Source organism: Aphis gossypii, chromosome 1 (assembly GCF_020184175.1).
Source record: "Aphis gossypii isolate Hap1 chromosome 1, ASM2018417v2, whole genome shotgun sequence".
Classification (NCBI taxonomy): Eukaryota; Metazoa; Arthropoda; class Insecta; order Hemiptera; family Aphididae; genus Aphis; species Aphis gossypii.
In genome coordinates, this window is record NC_065530.1 from 2602864 (window position 1) to 2625775 (window position 22912).

Genomic DNA, 22912 nt, shown 5'->3' on the forward strand with positions numbered 1-22912 from the left:
GAAACAATAATAGGTGTACTTTTTTTATAATAGTTATAGGTAATATTTTATTCCTAGAATTATGTATGTTTTTTTTTTTTTACAAATATAAATATTAATGAAAATACTAAATAGCAATAAAAAAAAAATCTTGCGTTGGTCACCACCGCGGGGATAAAACCTCTAATAAGTAATAAATGATAACAATACAATAGATACACTTTATTAAATTATTTATAAGTAAAACCTTGTAAGCTATCGTGAAAATCTGCAAATAAACCCAGCTCGTATTTATACCTGTAATATTATTATTTCTAATATTTTCAATAGACCCACACGGTAACGTAGTCATGGAACGACGGCGCGTGTTTCAAACGAATAGGGGAATGCCGATAGATACCTCAACATAATGCGTTTTTTGTGTATTTTTACCCTTTTTCTATGTGAACGACTGATTCGGGGTGTGTATGTATGTCATCAAACCAAAAAAAAAAATATAATATAGCATATTCGACGGTCCGCCCAAAACATTTCCCTCGGTAGAGGTACACAATATATTATATATGTATATTGACTCGTTTTTGACGGAATAATCGGTAACAATGCGCGTTCGTTAAGTCCGGCACGATGTGTGTTGTATATAATAATAATAAGAATATATATTATGTACAAAAACCGTGTGAGCGATGTATATAACATAAACGTCTCTCGGGCTACGATTGCTGCAGCCTATGGGTATATGCATAACTCACATATTATATATATGATGGTAATTAGCGTGTTAACAAAATACATAAATGACAATATATTATAATAATCATAAATAAAACAATTATTAATGTTTAGGTTTTTTTTCTGTTACAGGTAAGCAAACCATCCGACCGTCATCATTCCCACCGACCACCCTCACTACTGTCGGTAATTATTGTTTTTGTACATATTACCACCTCGACCTTTTTTTCGTTTTACATATTTTATTACTCCTCCTATACTGCTTACATAACAGTATATTTATTGTACTTTATAAGCGCATACGGTAGGTGTAATCGCATACGTGTGCAGCGACAAAAGATTATTTCGTCTGCAGCGCATCGTGTCCGGGTCGTCGGCCGCGTCTTTAGATGCAACGGTATTATAATAGTATATACATTATGTATAGGTATACTGATATATAGTGCTGCAATGTGAATAGGTATATAACAGGGTCTTTTAAATTTCGTGTGACCTGAATGGTTTGGATTTTGTTGGTTCCTACACGATCCCCACCATTTTTGTCACACACAATTTGGAAGACACTATAATATGCATATTATAATACATTATTAATATTATATTTTACAAACGATATCTAAAATTATTGCCAAACGAGAATGTGCGTGCATTTTTGAAAAACAATATGAATCAAAATTTCTTGCATAATACTGTAAAATACAAATAATCGAAAATATTACCTGTTATATACCTAAATTTAATTTGTTCTTATTCCTAATCTTTTGATTAAGAAATTAAATAATTAAAAATACATAAATTAAAATTTATCTATAATTTATACATTAAAAACCACTGTAATAAAAAATAGAAATAATTTTATAATTTGGCAAAAATGTATTACTATACATTTTACTATACGTTTGTATTAAAAAAAAAAAAAATTAACTATAGATGAATGTAGCTATATTGAATTACCCTTTATTCTAACCGTCGTTGTCGGGGTGAATACGACCGTGTCGAATTGTTGCAGTTAAATATAAGTACGATATTGCCGGTAATAAAAAAAAAATATAATAACTGCGCATACAAATCTATGGGCTAAGGTCTTAAAAAATAAAGCACATCTACGGTTTATGTCCAATACATACTCTGTTCAAAATAAGAAACGTAGTCGGTGGCTGACTACTCCGTAAGAGCGTAGCCACTATACACAGTCGACTTACAAATGGTTGACTCGGTATGGATAAACAAATAGGGGTTGTCTAACCGCCACCGTCTACGTTTATTATTTTGAACAGAGTATATTTATTTTTCAATTTAGAAACTCTTTATATTATCATATAACCAAATTACCATGCATAATTTATAGTATTTGTGACAATATATGTTAGTAAATACAAATTGTTGTGTCTCAGACTGCGTTCATAATCGCAGAAAATTTCATCGAGAAAACTTAATACAAGGTTATACATATATAATACACATCGCGTACCTACTTACTTATATATGTGGGTCGGAAAATATAATTCAAAAATCTATCTATTTTTTACGTCTAGTATTAATTATATTTTATACGGCATTTTTAGCGTGTAATAATAGTACGCGTGTATCGGATATCATATTATATTGTTTTTTATATTGTATTTTTTTTTCATCCGGAAAACGTGCAAGTATACTCACTGGCGATCGCCAGTTGTATATCGTATAGATATAGTGTTATATATTGCTCGAAGCATTAGTCATATTAATAATAATAAAAATAGGTATTAACAATAATAATATGGGCCTACTTTTTTTTTTTTTTACTTTTGTACGCCACAAATCGATGCCGCGTCCATCGATTTTCCCGCAGCGTAGATATTTTATGCTATTTATTATTTTTGTTTTTATTTCAATATATCACAGGAAGTCGCACATATTTCGTACATCGTACGCTAAACAAGTCGTAGTATTAAATAAAAATATAATATTAGTACGTACGTATAGGTTTAAATTCTGGTATATTTTATTGCAGATTTCCATAAAACCGTGCAATATTTGCAATTATTTCATTTTAGGAGAACATCTACACAAAATTATCCAATAAATAACATAAAAAAATTATGATAGTTTAATTTTTTGGGAATCTATGCATAATAATTATATTATTTGGGACCTAAAATCATTTTAACTTCCGCCTATGAATGTTTGACCGGGTTACCCGTGCGCTAACGTTGCAAACAATAGTGTAGTCGGTCGATTTCGAGGAAAAACCTCTCTATTAGTATTCTATGATGTTTTTTGTACGAAAACGATGAACTGCTATAATTATTATTCGCAACGCTTCATAATATACGAAATATTCTTAAACATGTGCGATGTCAATCAACCTAGCTTATTTCCTAGAATTATTTTTAATACAGATTACTCGAAACAATCCATTTCACTATCTGTTCTTTATATATAGGCCCGTTTCCGTATGCGAACAAAACAACGCGTATACCATACATTGTTTGATACATTGTTTTGAACAAATATTATCATTGAAACAATTTCATAAATGCTCAGAACATTGTTTGGCACACGATTCCAATAAAAATTGTTCAGTGCAGATTCCAATGAAACGTATTAAAAATATTATTTCGGCTATTAGAATCGAAGCATTGTGAAGTAAACTTTGTGTAACCAACATGCGCTTGCAAAAATTTCTTAAAATTTGTTTTTTGTTTCTTATTAATTTCTAAAAAAAAAAAATCAGCAGCAATGACCATTGGCTACATTTGGTAATTTGTTATTTCCATAGTTTTTTTATTAATTTGTTCGTTCGTATGGAAATGATACTTAAGGGTGTTTTAAGACATAATGTGTATTTATTATTTCCGTGCTCGTCTACATGGTACCTATAATAATATTAGAAAATATTATTATGCAAATCGATGTGAGCCAATTTTTTGCTATTATTATTTGATCACGCGTGCGCAATACAAGCCATAATAAAATATATACTATTAATGGAAATAAAAGGGTTAAATTAGCATATTATTATATTTTTGTATAAGTATTATATGTATTATAATTTAAAACGAATATCGTTCGTGCCGGAAGAGACGCCCGCACCCGGCGGGGGCAGGAAGACGCAACCGGTTTGTTTTTTGTTTCACCTCCATACACTAATATGCACACTATTTTTCTTCCCCCAACGCAATAAAAAAAAATAAAAATAAAAAAAACCAAAACAAAACCCAAATAACACATTATAATAGTATATACGCGACTATTATACGTTTATATATATATACACGGACATGCACACTAAACCTATCTACTTATACAACAGGTATATAATAGGATGAGCAGGTCGCATTTTATAATAATATATACGTTCACATATTATTATAGTGTAACAATGCATATTAAATGAACGCGATCCCGTGCTGCGACGTTGTACCTATATACCTATGTCATAATAATAATAATATGTTGCCGTTCATTTAGTATCCCTTTACCACCGTCCGGGCCCTTATTCGTTCAGGCGGTGATGCGTCGGCGTATTACGATTTTTTTTAATGTTTTTATTTACACGCGTTACTTATAGAAAATTACACACTCTATTGTTTATCGTTTTTTGTCAGTGAGTTTGTTTGTTTTTAATATCCCGCACCAGAAATAATATACTGCGAATGAGCGATATTATCAAATAAACACGCGCGCGGTCATTAGGAAATATCGGTGTGAATAACAGTTACAATAATAATAATAATAATAATGATAATTTCGTGACGCGTATATATTATGCAGTACGATGTCGTGTACATATTATTATTATTATTATTATAATCGTCGAACGCAATGTAAACTGCAACGAGCCGTTTTCAGCCGTTATGCTCGCACTGACGCCGTTTCCGTCGAGGATTGATCATTCTAATTTTTTTTAGTTATTCGCAATTCGCCCGAAAATGATTATTGTTTTGATTTTTAAAGTAATATACAAGAATAATAATTATTGTTTGATGGCGGTAGGCAAAAATTTAATTTTGTTTGGTCGTCATAAACGGTGTAAAAATTTCCCAAACAAAAAAATTGAACGCACGTTATCGAAACAACATGCGTTTAATATAATAAGTACAGTAATATATTTTCATTGCGTATATTCGGAGCAGCTTGTATATTATTATCGTACACGGAAACAGCTTTTCGATGGCATAATAATATAATGATATTGTTATTAGGTATTTAACATTCCGAACACGAATACACCGCAGCAGAGATAATTTACTAATATATTATTATTATACGTATATAGCCTTCCTGCGACGAGCGCGTCGCGTTTTTCCAGTATACATTATTTACACTGTTTTCAGCGAACGACCGCGGAAACGTGTCGATTCTGAATTAGCTGGTGCTGTGAAGTCGCGTGCATTTAACGACTCGTATTGCTGCCGAGATAATATGCGAAAACGAGAACGAACGAAAAAAAAGTGAAATCCTAAACGAGACCGACTGCTCTCGTCGCGGAGTTAATGTTTAATAATTAATATTCGTTACTCGTTTCGTCGGTCTGAAATACGCTCTGGGATGTCAAAAATAATAAATGCATAATCTACAATCCGATTAACACGGTTTAACGTAGTACCACCAATGGGACTCGCGACCAGATGCATATTATTATAATTGTGTAGTTATGGTTGGATGTAAATCCGCGCGCGAAATGTGACGATGATTCGGCCGTAGATCTCTATTATATTGACCTAGTTTCGGACTAAATGAGAGCGAGAACGAAATACTTTAATCGTATAATAATAATATAATCACTGGTTTTATACTGACCGCAGGAGGTAGTCCAAAAATATGCAACCACCGCAGAATCGATACACTGGTTCTGCTGCTATATCATATGATTTATGATTTATATAATAAATATATCGATCGTCATAAATTATTATCAATACTTAATTTTGTTCGATGTGTGTATACTTATAAATGTAACACCTTAAATGTATTAAAATAAATCAAATATATTAAATTATAAAGTCAAAAACATAACACTTTTATGTTAAATATTATATTATTACTAATTGTAATAAAGTATGAACTCTTAATTATGTATTTTAATTTTTTGAAAGGTCGATAGATATTATTATAGTTGGTGCAATTATAAATGTGTATAGGTTGTAAAGTATTTTGAAAATAATAAAAAAAAAAGAAATAACTGATTTTTTCATTAATATATACCAAAAAATTCCAATATTTCACATCTTCCATATTAATACACCAAACTTTAAATACGCAACTCGTACACATATATATTGCAACAATTTGAACAAAGCAATATGTACCTAATAACAAATTTAAAATTGTCGAGATACGATACAATATTGATATTGTACTTAGAGATAGTAATATATCAATAGGTTATTATAGGTGTTTAATAGATCAATTTTTTAAATATTTTTTCTCGATTATTTGGTACTTAGTTGAAACGATACGATAAAGTTTTATCAAACCATATACTACGTTGTACATATCGAAGTATACATGTAATAATATTAAATCGATACAGTAACGATTATTATAAACGAATCATAAAACACGCGTGCCCTTGTACGTGTTATTATTAATTAATGATCGACTGTCTGTACGTTATTATGCAGTAGACACCCGTTTTGGACGAAATTATGAGATAATTATTACATTTAATCGTATATTGCACATTGCAATGATATTATTTTTGTGTACGTTATGTCGTTCGGAAATAAAACATTTTAAAAATAACTAGCTAGTCTAGTGGTTGCCGGCCCTTCCGCAGCTACATTTCGATTTACACGTTCATTGGTCAAATTGCAATATCACACATTTAGTATTATTTTAATAATATAATATGATCTTCGCGAATCAATTCGATACTTTTTGTTATTTCTTTCTTCCTTTTACTCATGTTCTGGTGTGTATGATTTATAAGCATTATAATTTATCCAATAATTTGCTACAATACTTATACATACTAAAATATATAATATCATGTCTATACGAAGAAAATCGACAGTTAATTATTAAAATTATCATATTATCGCAGTGTATAATATTCACCATTTTATATATTATATGTATAACTTTAGTAGTATATAATAATTTTTAATATCGCGTCAAGCGATAAATGTAGTATTTTTATTTAGTATAAAAAAAAATGTATATTAAGTACATTGTGCGAAACAGATTTCGTCGGGAAGCAGTGGGTACAATAATTACCGCGCGCATACGGTGTTTTTAGGTCGCGCCGCCCGGTGCACACTGCTCGGGGGGGAAACGCCGCCGTCGCCGGCGCTGCCGCCGGTTGCCCGTGGTCTTGTATAGCTTCTCATATTCCGGCGCTGGCTCATCGACGTCGGGTACCTACCGGCTGGTCATGCGTTGTAGTACGTGAATTTATTGGCGGTGCTCGCGAACGTAGTATTTTATAATATTATAATTTTGTTTTTCGGTTTTTAAATTTTTTTTTTAGTTTTCGGTATCGATTTATATGAATATATAACCGTGTACGATAAAGAAAAAAAAATTATTCCAAGGAAAATTTGTTTTCGAATTTGTATGAAATTTTTTTAAATTCATTTGTCGTCGGAAAATTTTAAAAATATATAATACCGACTTATTATATTATTTTTATTATTATTATTACTAACGCACTTGCGCGCGCGTGCTATATACAGTGACCGTTTTTGTGTTTTGTTTTTCATCAATCGAATATCGGTTTACGAATTGTATTAAACTCGAGAACGGATAAAGACGTAATCGTCGCGATGATCAGTGAAATCGAGGCCAAACCTTTGGACCTGCGGGTAAAGTGTGAACCGGACGAGACAAACTCCGAATCGGACGATGCTGAAGATATTAAGCCGATCTACAAAGGTTACAAAAAATGCATCATCAAACAATTCCGTAAGTCTTTCACACGATTTTATAATGGACCTCAAGTGCTCCTATAATAACGCGCTTTAACTCGTCATCTTGATTTCGCGAGTAGTTTATAAAACCGGAAAACATTTTTGAATCATATACCGAGTCAAATCTCCGATTCTATTTATTATAGTAAATCTTTATACCTGTTACCCTCAACATCCGCGACGGGGGGAGATAAAAAAAAATGTATTAAATAAAAGGATAAAAATATAACACAGCGACGCAAAATTCTTTTGTACCGCCGCGGAGAAAGGCGAAAACAAGGTAACCTGTTAAAGTGGGTCAATCGCGTGTGCACCCTCGTCAGAGCCGCGTATATATATACGCACTCATCATCGATGTTTTGTGCGAAATCATTTCCTACACATCTGCCGTTTCGTCTTCGTTTTATTTCATACAAATACATTATATTGGATTCTTTTTTGGGGGTAAAAACACCTTTTACCCGACAAAAACGTCCATCCGTTCGTTTTACCCCCATCGGTTTCTCACAAGGATTACGTGTCGTCGCGCTACGATTTTTTTCTCCGTACAATTTATTATATAGCTGTATTATAGACATCTACGGTTAGTGATCGTAAAAAAAAAATATTTTGCCGAATAACTCGTAGGCACATTTATGAGCGGCGGCAGCTTCCATATTGTTGCGGTGTTCCGTGCCGTTTATTATTATTTACGCCTCCCCGAAGTTCTTTTGGCCCCGAGCCAGCCGGTTTTCGCGACGTTTCTCACGTCCGTTTATCGAACGCACGTTCCGCTCAAAAGTCACTAGGACAACGTAGTTTAACTTTTGACAGTGGTAGTATAGGTATAGTTTTTTTGTAAAGTACAGCATTTGCGGGGTTTGTTGAACCGACAGCGTATGTAATATATGCGGATACGAATTTTATTATAATTAGACGAGCGCGCACGCGTCAAAGAGAATCCAAAATAGTGAAAGTACAATAACGAAACCGTCGTCGTATACGTGCGCGCAAGCGTGTGTGTGTGTGTATGTGTTACGAATATAGCTGACGTATAGTGGCGGGGGCGGGGGTCGATGGGGAACCGTCGGCGGAGAAATCGCTGTGGCCTTGAACAATCGGGCGCGTGAAAGTTCACGGCCAGCCGCCCAGGCGTCTTCGTGTCCGCCTCTCGTCCAGGAAGTGTGTGTGCGCTCGTACATCGAGTCCCGGAAATAGGTCACGATTATAGGCGACGGCTGTGGCTGTGGCGGTGGCGGCTCCCCTTCGCATCACATCGGTCATTGTTTTACACTCGTAAAAAAATTCCCCGACCGTTTATTGTTATCGTCAACGTTGTCTCTCCGCCGGTTTTTCGAATAGGATTTCTAAAGAGTAAAACAACAACAACAAAAAAAAAAACGTATATTATAATATATATACGCCCACGCTCGCCTGTCGTATTATCGTTATTAATTTATTATGTAGATGGGTTCGTCTGTGGTGCAAGCTTATTTCGAATTCGTTATTCGTTCGTCGGATCTTCGCGCATCCTCCATATATTATAACACCAAAATGTATTTTACCAGGAATTCCATTTATAATACTCCAACTCAAAGAGATTTTGTACTAGTTTATGTAATATTATGGAGGGTTCAATTTTTTTTATCCAATTCAAACATCATTTTTTGAGGAACAGTTATAAAATATATACCCCACTGAAACTGAATACATTATTATATAACTTATATTTTATTATTTTATTATGAGCACACTGTAGTTGTTCTTGTTGCTGTCAGTTGCAAAATATTTTTCCTCGAAACTCGTTATTGTATAATATATTGTATATTATTTGTGCTGAAGTTTATTTAGATAAAGTACTTTTGCGGCTCTACTTGAGTATTTATTATGAAATTGTATCGTTCTTCGTTTTAAACCGACACTAGTGTGATTATATATATTATTTTCATTTTATCGTCTATTTTAGGAAATAACTAATGTAATATTATTATTTGTGTGTGAAAATCATCAAATAATTCAATATTATATACGATAATTACAATATTATATATATATCGTAGTTTATATTTTAATTAATAGACGTATTTATGCGATTACTCGAAAAAGCTAGAAAAATAATTGTATATATTATATTTATAATGTGTAATGTACTTATATGTGGTTGTTTCTCAGAATCACTTAATAGTATATATAAATTATAAAAGATACTGATCGATGTATAATAAATTGTTATAATGATAAACTTCGGAAATACTGAGCGTTATACTACGACTCGTGAAATGCATTAAGTTCGAATTTTTTTCCCAGAGAATATATTAAAAGGCGGGGACCACAGGAAATATCCATTTTGATGTACAATGTTTCTTGCGCGTACTTACAATAGATACATATATATATATATATAAAAGAAGTCTCAAAGGGCTTCCTTCCATTTCGAGCGGACGAGCTTATAGCGGGTGCGGGGAAGCGCTCGTGGTGACTTAAAGTCAAAGGAGAGGTAGGAGAGAAGTGAGGGCGTATACATATAACATACAAGCGTATATATAGGTCGTTTCAGTCGTGGTAGTAGCCAGTAGCGCGGGGGTATGCAAGAGTATAAAGTGAGTAAACGACCTTTGTTCGTCCCAGGGCCACGAGCACTTTATCAAGCACACAAAACGTGCGGCTCGTGGCAAACGTAAAAGTCTCCACCCCCACCGTCCCGCATACGTACGACGTTAACGCGCCGGGGTCGTCATCCCCGGCGGGCCCGACGCCGCCGTCCGCCGGCGCCCGGCTCACACCCCCTTCGTCCCGGCCAGCCACCACGCTGCTGCCGTCGACGCCGCTACAGGGATCGATCACCAGGCGTCTACCCCGCGTGCGGACCGACCCGTCATCGTACGATGCCTATATAACCTTTTTCCTCATCTTCATATATATGTTACACTGTAACAGCTTGCGCGACACCGCACTCGATATAATATTACACCTTCACGCTAACATTGACGTCATCATATGACTCGCCATTCGCACCGTATATATGTATAATAATGTACATCGTTAAATCGTCAGTTCACTTTTATTGTCACTACACAATACATAGTTATGTAAGTGCGACGACATGTTTACTTTTCTTATTAAATCAAATGTATACAGTGTACTCGTACACTATTATAGCTATCTTTATTTATTATATTCAAATATAGGTATTATATCATGTGCGTATCTGCACATTTCGGGCGCCGAAACCTAGTGAAATATTGCCGAGTTGACGGATTCCGTCAACGCCGCCACCATTCGCTCATCGCCGCCGTCGAGACTCGCGAAACAAGGTCGTTTTCACTTTTGCTCCAATTTACATAAATTATTGTATTATAATATTATATTTTATCACCCGGCGAATAGTTTTTATTCCTTTTTCGTGATACGATATCGACAATGTGCGATGACTGACGAGGGTATTATTATATAATATTATGTTATATTATATCTATATATATATATATATAAATGGGTGTCGTACGCCCTCGCCTAAAGATGTGAGCTTTAATGTATATAAAATATACATAATATTTTATTCGCCGGCGGCCTCGACGACGTTTTCCGGGCACCGGTTGAATGGGCCGGCGCGTCGCGCGGCGGGCGGACGGGCCGGAATCAGCTGTTATCGATTGCCGGCGAAAAAACGCCTCGCTCGAAGGGTAGGTACCGATGGAAGTGGGGATGATGGGACCGGCGGCGGCGGCGGCATCGGCGTCGACGGTAACCCACACACCGCGTCTGTCTCCGGTACGTCTGACCCGCGCGCGCGAAAATAGGGCGAGGGCGGAACGCAGCCTTGAGACTAGCGTCTGCCCGCCGTCGTCGCCCGAACGTCCACCCTGCGGCACGCGTCTGCACACGCGGGCGGCGGGGGACGCTCGCTCGCTGAAAACTCCCACGCAAAAGTCGTTTCAGTGAAAGTCCGCGGATCGAATTATATATATATATATATAACTATATATAGATTGTGTGCCATTGTGGAGATATGCGGGGTTATTGCGAAACATCGTCGTATGACCCAGTCGGCATTTCCGATTTACGACAACGATATACAGTTATATTGTAATAACGTCGTAGTTATTATTACGATACATAGCTGTTGTAAAATTGTATCGCGTGTATATAATTTATATAAAAATTGTATCATTTTAACATTTTTAACAGCTACGATAGTTTTATTAAGGTACAGCATCGCACCACGCTTATAAATATAATATAAATACGATGATATTTTCGGAAACGTCGATATATTATAATGAAGTCAAGTTGTTTTCTGGACACTTCAGTCGATTAAAATTCACAATAATAATTTTCAAATATAAACATAATGTGTATAATAGGTACCTACTTTAATTGCTTTATTTAACGGACTTGGCACTATGTGCGGTGCGCTGCTTAGTCTCGCGTCAACATCTCGACATATCATATAAATTGAAAATATCTATATAACGTAACGATAACGACGACAACGACCTGCTTGTTGCTGTACGTGTATATATTATAAATTATAATACATAATATTATAATATTACACATAGGTGTACGACTACGGGGCGTTTCTTCATGTCGCGTATACATAACGTCCTATCACATAATAATAATAAACGAGATAGAGAATTGGGTCAGCCGCGCGCACCATAAGGTTTAATTTTTTTTTGCCGTCGCGTCTCTCTTCCCGCGTGCGGCAGCCGGTCCGTGATCCTTCCTAAAACACCTATAATATTATAATTCAATCGTGGTGTATATATCACTGTTATATATCTTTATTCGCGTGAACTACTTAGACGCCACGACCAGGTGGTTATGTTATATTGAACCTTACGTAAGCGCATTGTCAAAAAAAAAAGTCAACAAACACTATTAAAACAACACGATCGTCGTATAATCGACGTGCTCGGATTGTGTCGTGTCGTGGTCCGTCGCGTCCCTATCGTCGTCGTCGTCGGTGGCGTGTCGCAACGTCATCATAATAACCGATCCGTTATTATATAACGTCGTCGTCTTTTTAGCACTGCAGTATAATAGTATTATTATCTCATCGCGGCTATAATGCCGTGCAATGCTTCGCACTTCAATAAATTATTATATTTCTATGCGACGCCGCTTCCAACAATTGTCAAATATATTTGAAAGAAAAAACCGCTTAATGCCAAAATATATACAATAAGAATACCTATCACCACACAATTTTTTTCATATACTGTCGTCCCACAGCGTTTATCGAATCACGGTTTCGGTTTTTTTTCCAAATACACACGGGTCAGTTACATGAATCCATACATAATGTAGGTATATATGTTTAGATGTGTATAATATTATATACCACAAAATAACACCCCAACAAGATTTATTATTATGTTTATCGACGTCGTGGTCTGCTTCAGAATTCCCGAAACCGATATCCTTTTCAACCCCAAGGCCGCGGCAAGACATTTACGAGCATGAGGCCATAGACCTCAAACCCCAAACGACGGGACTATTATGTTATATCGTCGACGAGAGTAATATAAAACAAATAGTATACCAAGATAATAATATGTGGGTCATACGCGCACGACAATTGGTCACATCCCTTTTTCTCTCTTATAAGTAATATATTATTATATAGATATTTGTTATCCCATAATATGCGTGTATTCTTCAAATTTCTTCTTCAAACACTCGTTTGTTCCGGTCAATTTAACCGTTTTAAGAAAGAATATAATATTATATTATATTACACACACGTGTTACGATAGTTTAGTGCACGGAGAGAAGAGTTAAAAAAAAAACTGTCTACAATAATAATTTACCCCCTTACGTTTACGTGACCCAATTCCAAGACAACAGTTGGTCACGGGTATTTTTTGTATAGTCGGCCTGTTTCTTTTTTGGGTCTAAGGGCGTTTGACCTAGTTTTATATTCTTCGTGTACGCCGTGCCGATGGATCGTCCTCCCGCACGTTTATTTTCGGAGAGAATCAGAATTTTTCTTTCTTTCGTTCTTTATTTTTTTTACTCTTCTTTTTTATTCGTTTTTTTTTTTTTGTTGTTTTACTTGATGCCAAGACACACGCGCTGACCCGATTGCCGCTAGAAATTGTGTTCGCCTATTTTCTGGCATAAGTTTTCCGGTCCCTTATGGGCGGAGACTAAACTGCTATACAATAATAGATACATAATACAATTATATTTAAGCCGTTCAAGGCTAAGACGCCGGGGAATATAATATACGCTATATTACGAAAAAAAACACAAACATAAACGCATGGACAATGTTTTATGAACGGCAATGGCCGCAATTTTACAACCTCTTGATGTAATACATAGATAATATTACTATTTAATATTTCAATATATAACCAATGTCACGACGTAATATAGGTAGGCTAGACAAAAAATTAATAATAATAAAAAAAAACACTGAAAAACAAAACGTTTAACATTGTATCGACTTCCGACACCAACGGTATAATATCTATACATATAATAATAAATTGAAAGGATATATTATATATAATATTGTAGGTATACTATATACTCGATAAAATACGTGCCAATAGAGCGGACAAAATGTGAGCGTAGTGCGAGTTATAAACATTGAAAGTGGATTCGTTTTCAAAACGACCGCCTTATGCGATGCCGGTGTGCGTTAATACTGTATACATATAAAGAGGTATACCGGAACAAACGCGAAATTCGCCATCGTCACTTTCTTTGTTCCGGATCGTATATATACGGGGCAACCAAAAAAAAATCGTCAGCGATCTAATTTTCACCATTGGTAATAATAATAATATAATCACGGTCGATCGAGTTATTATAATGTAGTTGGGGAGGGTGATCTATATATCGATAATTCGTAAACATTCGATACTATGTGTTTTTGTGTACTTACATTGTATGATAACTGGTTAAATTAAAACGTCTAACAGTAGTGTATGTATTATTAAAACATGTACGCTCGTGCGTTTGCGGGGGAGACATGTCTTTTGGGAAGCAGGTGAAAATGTGGGTCAAGGAAACGATGTGGCAACCGTGCGGCGGTTGCGGCGGCGCCTCAACCCACTTTCCCTTCCGGTGCCGTATCTGCCGGTCAATTATTCCCCCTCATGCCGGCGGTCCCACCACCACCACCCATCCCAACAGTAAATTCAGGTGGTGCGGTGGGTGAGGGTCGCTACGGTGTCGGGACCTAAGTGTCTGCGATTTATATCACGTCGGCGGCGTTGTCTATATGCATAATATATTTATTATTTTTATCAAATCGAATTCGATTTTTTATTTTAAAAATCACAAAATGTATTATACTAAACATTATCATGTAGTCTTTATATATACATTATTAATTATATAATTATTGGTATACAAACAGATTTATACAAAACATGTTGAGAACAAGAGATGTGAATAAACATTAAATCGGTCGCTTGAATGGCACAATAAAATATATTATAATTATATAATCCGATAGGTTAGTCAATACATCCTGTGACCGATTTTAATAAAATGTCATCAACCTTTAATTATATATTATTATATTGTAAATCTAAAATTATTGTAGCAGACATTTCTCATAATATCCTTCGACTACGCGCATATACTATAATCATTATTCATCTACACGTTTGTTATACTCGCCTAACGCAAATGTTCTTTTGTCGCAGGTAATGAAAAGGATGAGAACATCGACTTCCTGGATCACCTCCGGATCGCCGGCAACGGCGGTGTAGGAAACCCGGGAGCAGCCGACCATCTGCCGCCCAGGCAACAGTTGTCGTTTGCCCTGCCACACGGATTCCATCATGCTGGTAAGTGCTGATTTGATGATCATAATTTAATATTATAACAACTATCATAATCTCATAAATAAAAAAATTCTTAAGTACATATTATTTAGGTCACTAGGCGTAGGTCACACGGAGTCTAGTGTTATATATGGTAAAATATAATAATATATTGTCGTATACATTGTTTATGAATATGCTGTAGAACCAAAATTAATGCCCGAACAGCAGCATAAAATCTCAGTTTATGCATAAACTATTACGTCGCGTCGTCAATCACATTGTTATTCACGATCTCGGCGGGCGGAGTACTCGCATAATATATATAATATACTGCATTATTACGATTTCGTTTCGTCAAAACGACGCGCTGCTGTGTCGTCACGACGTCTCGTCGTTGTGACCTAAATCTGCTAGGAGAAGCACGTGCACACCTATAATAAATAAATGCATATGTTTAAGCAATATAATATATATACCCCTTCGATTCCGACCAACGACTTTCTATTGTTTACACCGCAGCGACGACGTTATCCTGACTCTCGCGCATAAAATTATATCTATTTATATATTCCACATATATAGCTACGGCTGCCGCGTCATGAGACCGGAAGAGCCGGTTTCGAAGAAAGTCCGTTTTCACTTTGCAATTCGGAAGTTTCCGGTACGTATACGTATGTACATCGACACGATCTTTCGCCATCGGCTTTTTTTTGGAGCAATAAACCCGCGACGACAACAATAATAATATATTAGGTACCTATTTATGAATAAATCGTTGCATTAATATAATGTATATTTTATTCGTCTGGTTGATTGCCATTAGAATTTCATTCGGACAAATAATTAATTTTATAGTACGCATCAATATTCAATATTATGATGTAGCAATAGTAGAAATATATAATATGATCTTTGACCGCATTCAGAGAATTATATTGTATTATAATTTATCGCATTATATAGCTCTATTGTCCTGCAAATGGCATTATATATTTTATCAGGAAAATTTCCATCGGTACTAAATCATGATTTGATAATACATAATTTTTAATTTATAATAAAATATTAAACGTATGTATGTCAAACGTCACGTTCAATATAGAATATAACGCGTTAAATACAGCCAATTATATACTCGAGGCCTTGAAACCCAAGACACCACGAATCGTATACATGATTTTCTCGCCAAATAGTTTCGTAAAAATAAAATTTCACTTTTGCATCATGTATTTTTAACGAATATTATAACGACGAGCGATAACTATAACACAGGCGTTTAACCCCGATTTCCTCGACCCCGTCAACCGTATACTAAATGATATTGGAAAATAGTTTGTCGTTAAATTCAGTTCCCATCGGTATGCTGCCGGGAAAACAATATTATTACCCCTGCTTATGACCACATCGGTAATATTCGCCGTATCGACGGAAACCACCGCGTATGTATATTACGTTAAATATTATTATTTCCATTATTCACGGGGTCAATCAAATATCGTCTTCTGTGGCACACACCCCTGCCGCTTGTAACGGCGATTATCATGCGCTTGCCTATAATAAAAAATTCCGACCACTGGTCATTCCTTGGGAATCGTCGGTTATATATTACAATATTGTATACGTACATTATATTTTGCGTGGCGGTCAAACCCGTTCGACCGCTGGACGATGGTCAATATCGATGAGGGATATGACCAGCCCGTGATATCGTTTCTTCGCTATCCCCACCGCCGTGGTCAGCGGACCATGTTTTGGTACACGATGTGGACATCACCGGACACGACCGGTATAATAATATAAGTATACACCCCGGAAACCGGTTCACCTCCCCCTGACCATTGTCCGGTCACGGAGCATATAAAGTGCGACAAAGTTTGTGTGTAAAATATGCCATTAAATTATAAATGTGTTTGTGATGTATATATGCATAAGGCAGAGTGCAGATCGCACACACCTGGTCGATGAATAAAATTATTTTTCGTATCGATTCAATTGCGAAACACACTGCTACTATATTATAGTAGTGTTAAATGTAAAAAAAAAAATGTATTACACCTATATATATATTATACGAGTATATGGATAATCGAGTAGGATTTATAATTCCGAATGCGTGCAATTTATTGCAATCACGATATTCCGAACGTTTATTATTATACTATCATAATATTATAACTGTTTAAATGGTTTTTAGCAATAATATGATTAAAATCAGTATAAATTATAGGCACATGAAAATAACGATTACAATTATTAATATATTTGGCTGTATATAAGTAAACGCTAAATTATTATTAGCGTGTAGGTACTATTTTCGTACTTTTTTTTGTTTTCCGCATATGAAAGCTCTTATACTATAATTTAAACACAATAAACTTGTAAAATACTTGTTCACAATTGTTGTATAGGTATGTAATAGTACATCGGTCAGTTTGATATATTCGGTTACGACCTTTGACATAACGGACGTACAAAATAATAAATTACTACCGATTTATTTCCCGTCGTTCAGCTGTTAGTAAAAAAAAAATCGGTTTTATAGGTATAGGTTTATGGGAAAGGTCATCGGTCCCCCTTATACGTATATGTAGATGACCGATGGTCAGTCGCCGCCGACTGACCATCGGAACTAGCGCGAAAAACAGGTTCCTATTATAATCCCTTAGGATTGATATATTCAACGACCTCAGAGAATCGGCTTTTTTTCTTTATCCTCCAAGGCGAATCGTCGGCAAGAAACACGTTAAACGGAAAAAAATCTATAAAATTCGTGTCATTGTCACCGTAAAGACATGGTGTAAAACAATATACCCCCCGGAATCGGAAACCATGTATATAATATACAAACATATATTATAATGTTATAAAGTCAATAGATTGTACTGCAATCTGGGTCGACAAGTATTATAACGTAAACATAGATACTCGGGAAAAAAGAGCCTCTAAATTTGTCAATGTAAAATCCTTAAGATATTGGTGATTTAGATGGCAAAAAAGTGTTGAACTCAACGATTATACATATTATATGTGTACAAAAAATAAACCGCGTCATACTAATATTGTTGTACGTGTCGAATTTCAAAACACGTCATTAAATATTCGATTTTTAAAAAAGTATAATATGTTCAGTTTTAATAAACTCTGTGAATATAGGTATAAACGATCATGATTTATTTTGTTTATTTATATGATATAAATACAAGAAACTGCAAACAGTATAACGTATATAATATAGCGTATATACTGTTGTGGGCGTATTGCCGGAACCGGATGTCCGTTGAAATTAAAGAACATTTATTACATTATACAACGATCCGCGTACCTTCAGTGTATAAACTCTTGAACACGCTTTATGTACCTTGAGTCCTGTGTATACATACAACTTGTACAAAAACTAATGCCTATTTAGTAATTAATATAGTTAACTCATTCATTATTACCATCTTTGTTAACTTACAAAAACTAACTAGCAAATTTAAATAGTTTTCACTCATCATCAGTATGTACGAATTAACTTATTTAAAATTGTATTAATATAATACAGAGATTACACTATAATAACTATATTATAAATTAATATATTCTCAAATTCATAGATGGTTTTAATTTTATATTTTGTTATCATATTGACATAAATTATATTTAAACTTTAATAACCAACTATCTACAACATCACATTATGCGATGTAAATTACAATAAATATAAACACGATTATAAATTATAATATTATAATGTACATGAATATGTTAGTGTACCTTTATGGTAAATTACATTTTATTAATTTTTAATGTCAAATTCAAACTTTAAACCGCAAATCATAGGTATCAATATTCCATGACATTATGTATTGTTTCACGGTTAGTGTTTTTATCGTAGAGGCTTCAATCATTTTTCAAGAACAAATGTATCTGTCTGGGTGATGTTAGCATAGATACTGTTGTATTATAATGGGTATATTTTTATGTAGGTATCTATGAAAGAAGAAATATGCGCTAAGATAATAATAACAATAATTTAAGAACATAGCGATTTTACATCGTCGTCGGTCGGTCTTATAGTTGAAACTGTATGTATTATAATATTATTATTGCAACTATTGCACGGCGATAAAAATCTGTCTACGTCCCACAAACACAACTATACAATATCGTCGTCATTGCGGTCGTCGCGCACAACTACCCATCGTGACGTAATACTCAGCAGGACGAACCGCGGGGGCTGTGCAAGCACATCCGCAAGTTTTTTTTCTATTCGTTCTTCTTTAATTTATAGGTCATGTTTATTCGCTAACTATTTATATAATTTTGTTTAATGTTTATACCGCATGTTTCCTGTCGGCAGTCGCGAAAAATTCATCGTTAATAATAATAATAATAATAATAACCGCTCTTCGGTGACAACCCTTGCGTATTGGATTTCCGTCGAAAACATCAGAATTATGGAAACATCTGTGTGTTTACGTGCATGCGCATTGTCCGCGAAGTTGTTTTCGTGATACGCTCGAGCCAAACCCTTTTATCGCAACCGTATATGAATACAAATAATAAAGCCGCAGCAGCAGGCGTCGGTCCCATTGAAATTGCGCAAAAAGCGACACGCGCCACCGGTTTCCACAAAAGTGTCAAAAACCCCACGCCGAACGATAAAACCCTTTTATACAACACTATACAACTGCAGTGTATTATATTATAAACGCAATAATTGCGTCGTCGAAATTACGGCCGGCAGCTAACCCTTTGCGCAAAAAAGGGTGGAAATGCCCCAAAAATCACACCGACCGCGTATTATATGACGGTGGCTGCGAGTGCACCGCGGGCGCGATGAGGGACTATACTGCAGGTGAACACTATGATGGTTTCCGTCGTTCAGCTGTACATATAAAATGCACGAGATTGCACAACGACCCGCGCAGATGAGGATGTGCTCGCACGACGACAACAAAGAGAAGAACCTACTTCACCCTTTTTGGGTTGAAATTTCGCGTTTTCAGCACAAAAAAAAAGTAATAATAATAATAATAATATTGTATTGTATAATATCTTTGACGCGGCAAAAAAAAAAATTAATCGGAAAAGAGGAAAAAAAGAGTTGTATGCACATTATACAGCAGCAGCAGCTGCTCTGCAGGGTACATTTCCCTCGTGGCCCCTTAAATAGGTATACACCGCACGTATATTCGATATTATATATTATTGTTATTATTATAATCCCGAGGATTACGCCTTTTCGCGCGGTCCGCCGATGAATTATTATCGTTTCCTGGGGACGCGGACGACCGTATTATATATATTATATCATTTTTTTTTTCACTTTTTGGAATGCTCTCCGCCGTTGCAGAGTAAAATTGAAAGACTCGTGTAAAACCGATAAAAAAAAAAACCGGCGCAATGTAGAGAAACTCCCAAGGTCTCGGCGCGGGGTCAGTGAATTTATACGCTCGCCGAACCGGTTTCGCCGTCGTCGTCAGACTCTCCTGGAACGGCGAAGACCTGCGCGGGCCAGAAGAAGAGGCGTCGTACCTATAGGAAGCATGTACAACGATTGTGGTAGTGGTGTGGTGGTGGCGGTGATCGTCGTTGTCGTCGTCATAGTCGTAGTCGTCATCCGGCTGCTTCTTCCTGCTTTTGTCTGTAACGGTCGCGGCGGCCGCCGCCGTTTCCTATACAATATAAAACACTCGCGCATAATAATTATCATACTTAACATATCAACAATATCGTCACGGTTCGCCCCGCCACAGTAAGACTGATAAATAGCCTCTCTTCGGACGTATCACGAAATTACAATATTATACTGTATAATAATAATAATAATGATATACGGTGTATGCGGATATAGAGAAGAATACAAAACGTAGAAGGGACGAGCGCGTATCATTGTCCGTCATCGGCCGTCGTCCGGGGGACCGACTCGCGGACACGATGACTAATGGCAATGACCACCGCGTGTGATCTACACCTGTGCGCGGGACGTGACATTTGCATGAGACCTGGTCAGTCCGAGGTCTGGCCAGTCGACGCCCGTCAATCCGCCACAGTGATTAATGGATTTCTATTTTACGCGTTTAATCGGCCGAAACCCGTTTTCTTCTCATTCTGACCTTTTCTCTCTATAAGTAATACATCGTTTACACCCAACGGTCATAACTGACGCGCGGATAATGACGATAATATATTATGTGTATACGCGTTATGCCGTTATCTAGGTATAAATGGTATAATACATGGGAACTTTCCGTCGTAGTTACGACTCTTAACTATTTTTTCAGTCAGACGTTTCCTTTCTAAATGCGTTTCTCGTCACATGATACGCATGAATGCATTTGCGCCACAGCAAAAATAATAATATATGTATACTGTATAGTGATTCACCAAGCATGTCCACTCTTTATTTTTAATATTTCAGTTATTCAAAAATCTGATTTTTGGAATCTTTAAAATATATACTTTAAGACTATGATTTCAAATTATAACCCTCCCCCCTTAATTATTTATTATTTAACGTATATTTTTTCTGAAATATGGTCTTTAGGTAATCTGAATTTGAATAAAAAAAATGGAGGTAAGCATATTTTAGTGAATTACCCTGTATAGTGTACATTGTACATAATATACAATATGGTAATACGCGAGTTATTATTATATTTATACTTTATGACTCCGCACAGCCGTTGACTCGTTAATTTGTTGCTACGTCGTCGAAAAATTAAAATTGTTCAATATTTACTCGTAAACTGGACGTATCGTTTATACTATACATATTTTATATAATGAGGGAATGATCCAATTGTTTATAAAAAACCTCGTGTTCTATCTCTGCCGACGGAAAATAGAAAAATAAATAGTATAATAATAAAACATCGTCAGAAATTAGCGGTGAACCAGATATTGCAGTCATATATAGACACATAGTATATGTATATTCGTAAAATGTGTTTATGAAACAGCTGATGTCGTGTATAATGTACAGAAAATTCTCTAACTCGTTTCGTAACGCTAAGTTTTACGACACTGTTATGTGCACAAACCGACATCGATCAGCACGACTGACCAGTACCGCAAACGGGCGTACAAAACAACCGATTGTAATATAATACTTGAAACTACCCATACCGCACCCGCAATAATGATAATGATAAATATAATTTATAATATTATATCTAATACCTATAACGATATGTATTAGGTATGTGTGTTAATTATATATATGCGCAGTGCACATGACATGCTCCAAATATATTGTGTATTAGGTTATAAACTTGTAACAATAAATTACATTACGTGTCGATAAAATACTCACACTCGTTGATCAAATATTACCACACTGCGTATATTGACAGTAAAACGTGAATTTAATTTGTTGGTCGACTAAAACCCCGGAAATTCGACGTCATCGGCGAGTAAATTAAAAATGATTAGGTACTTGAAAACCTGCATCGAGGTATAGCGAGGGGACGATCTCATTTATTTTCCCGTAAACAACATATTATTATTACTAAAATAAAAATTGTCCGGCAAAACATAAAATCACGA

At 35.5% G+C, this 22912-nt stretch overlaps 1 protein-coding gene across 2 annotated transcripts in view; it reads left to right on the forward strand.

Moving 5' to 3' along the window:
* LOC114123234 (ecdysone-induced protein 74EF) overlaps positions 1–22912 on the forward strand; it is a 113271-nt gene that overhangs the window by 78640 nt on the left and 11719 nt on the right. The window contains exons 7-8 of one of the 2 annotated variants that reach the window (XM_050198198.1): positions 844–897; positions 15257–15400. In XM_050198198.1, coding sequence (XP_050054155.1) covers positions 844–897; positions 15257–15400 — 198 coding nt within the window. The remainder of the gene's footprint in view (positions 1–843; positions 898–15256; positions 15401–22912) is intronic. The other variant, XM_027986136.2, reaches the window with a different exon arrangement.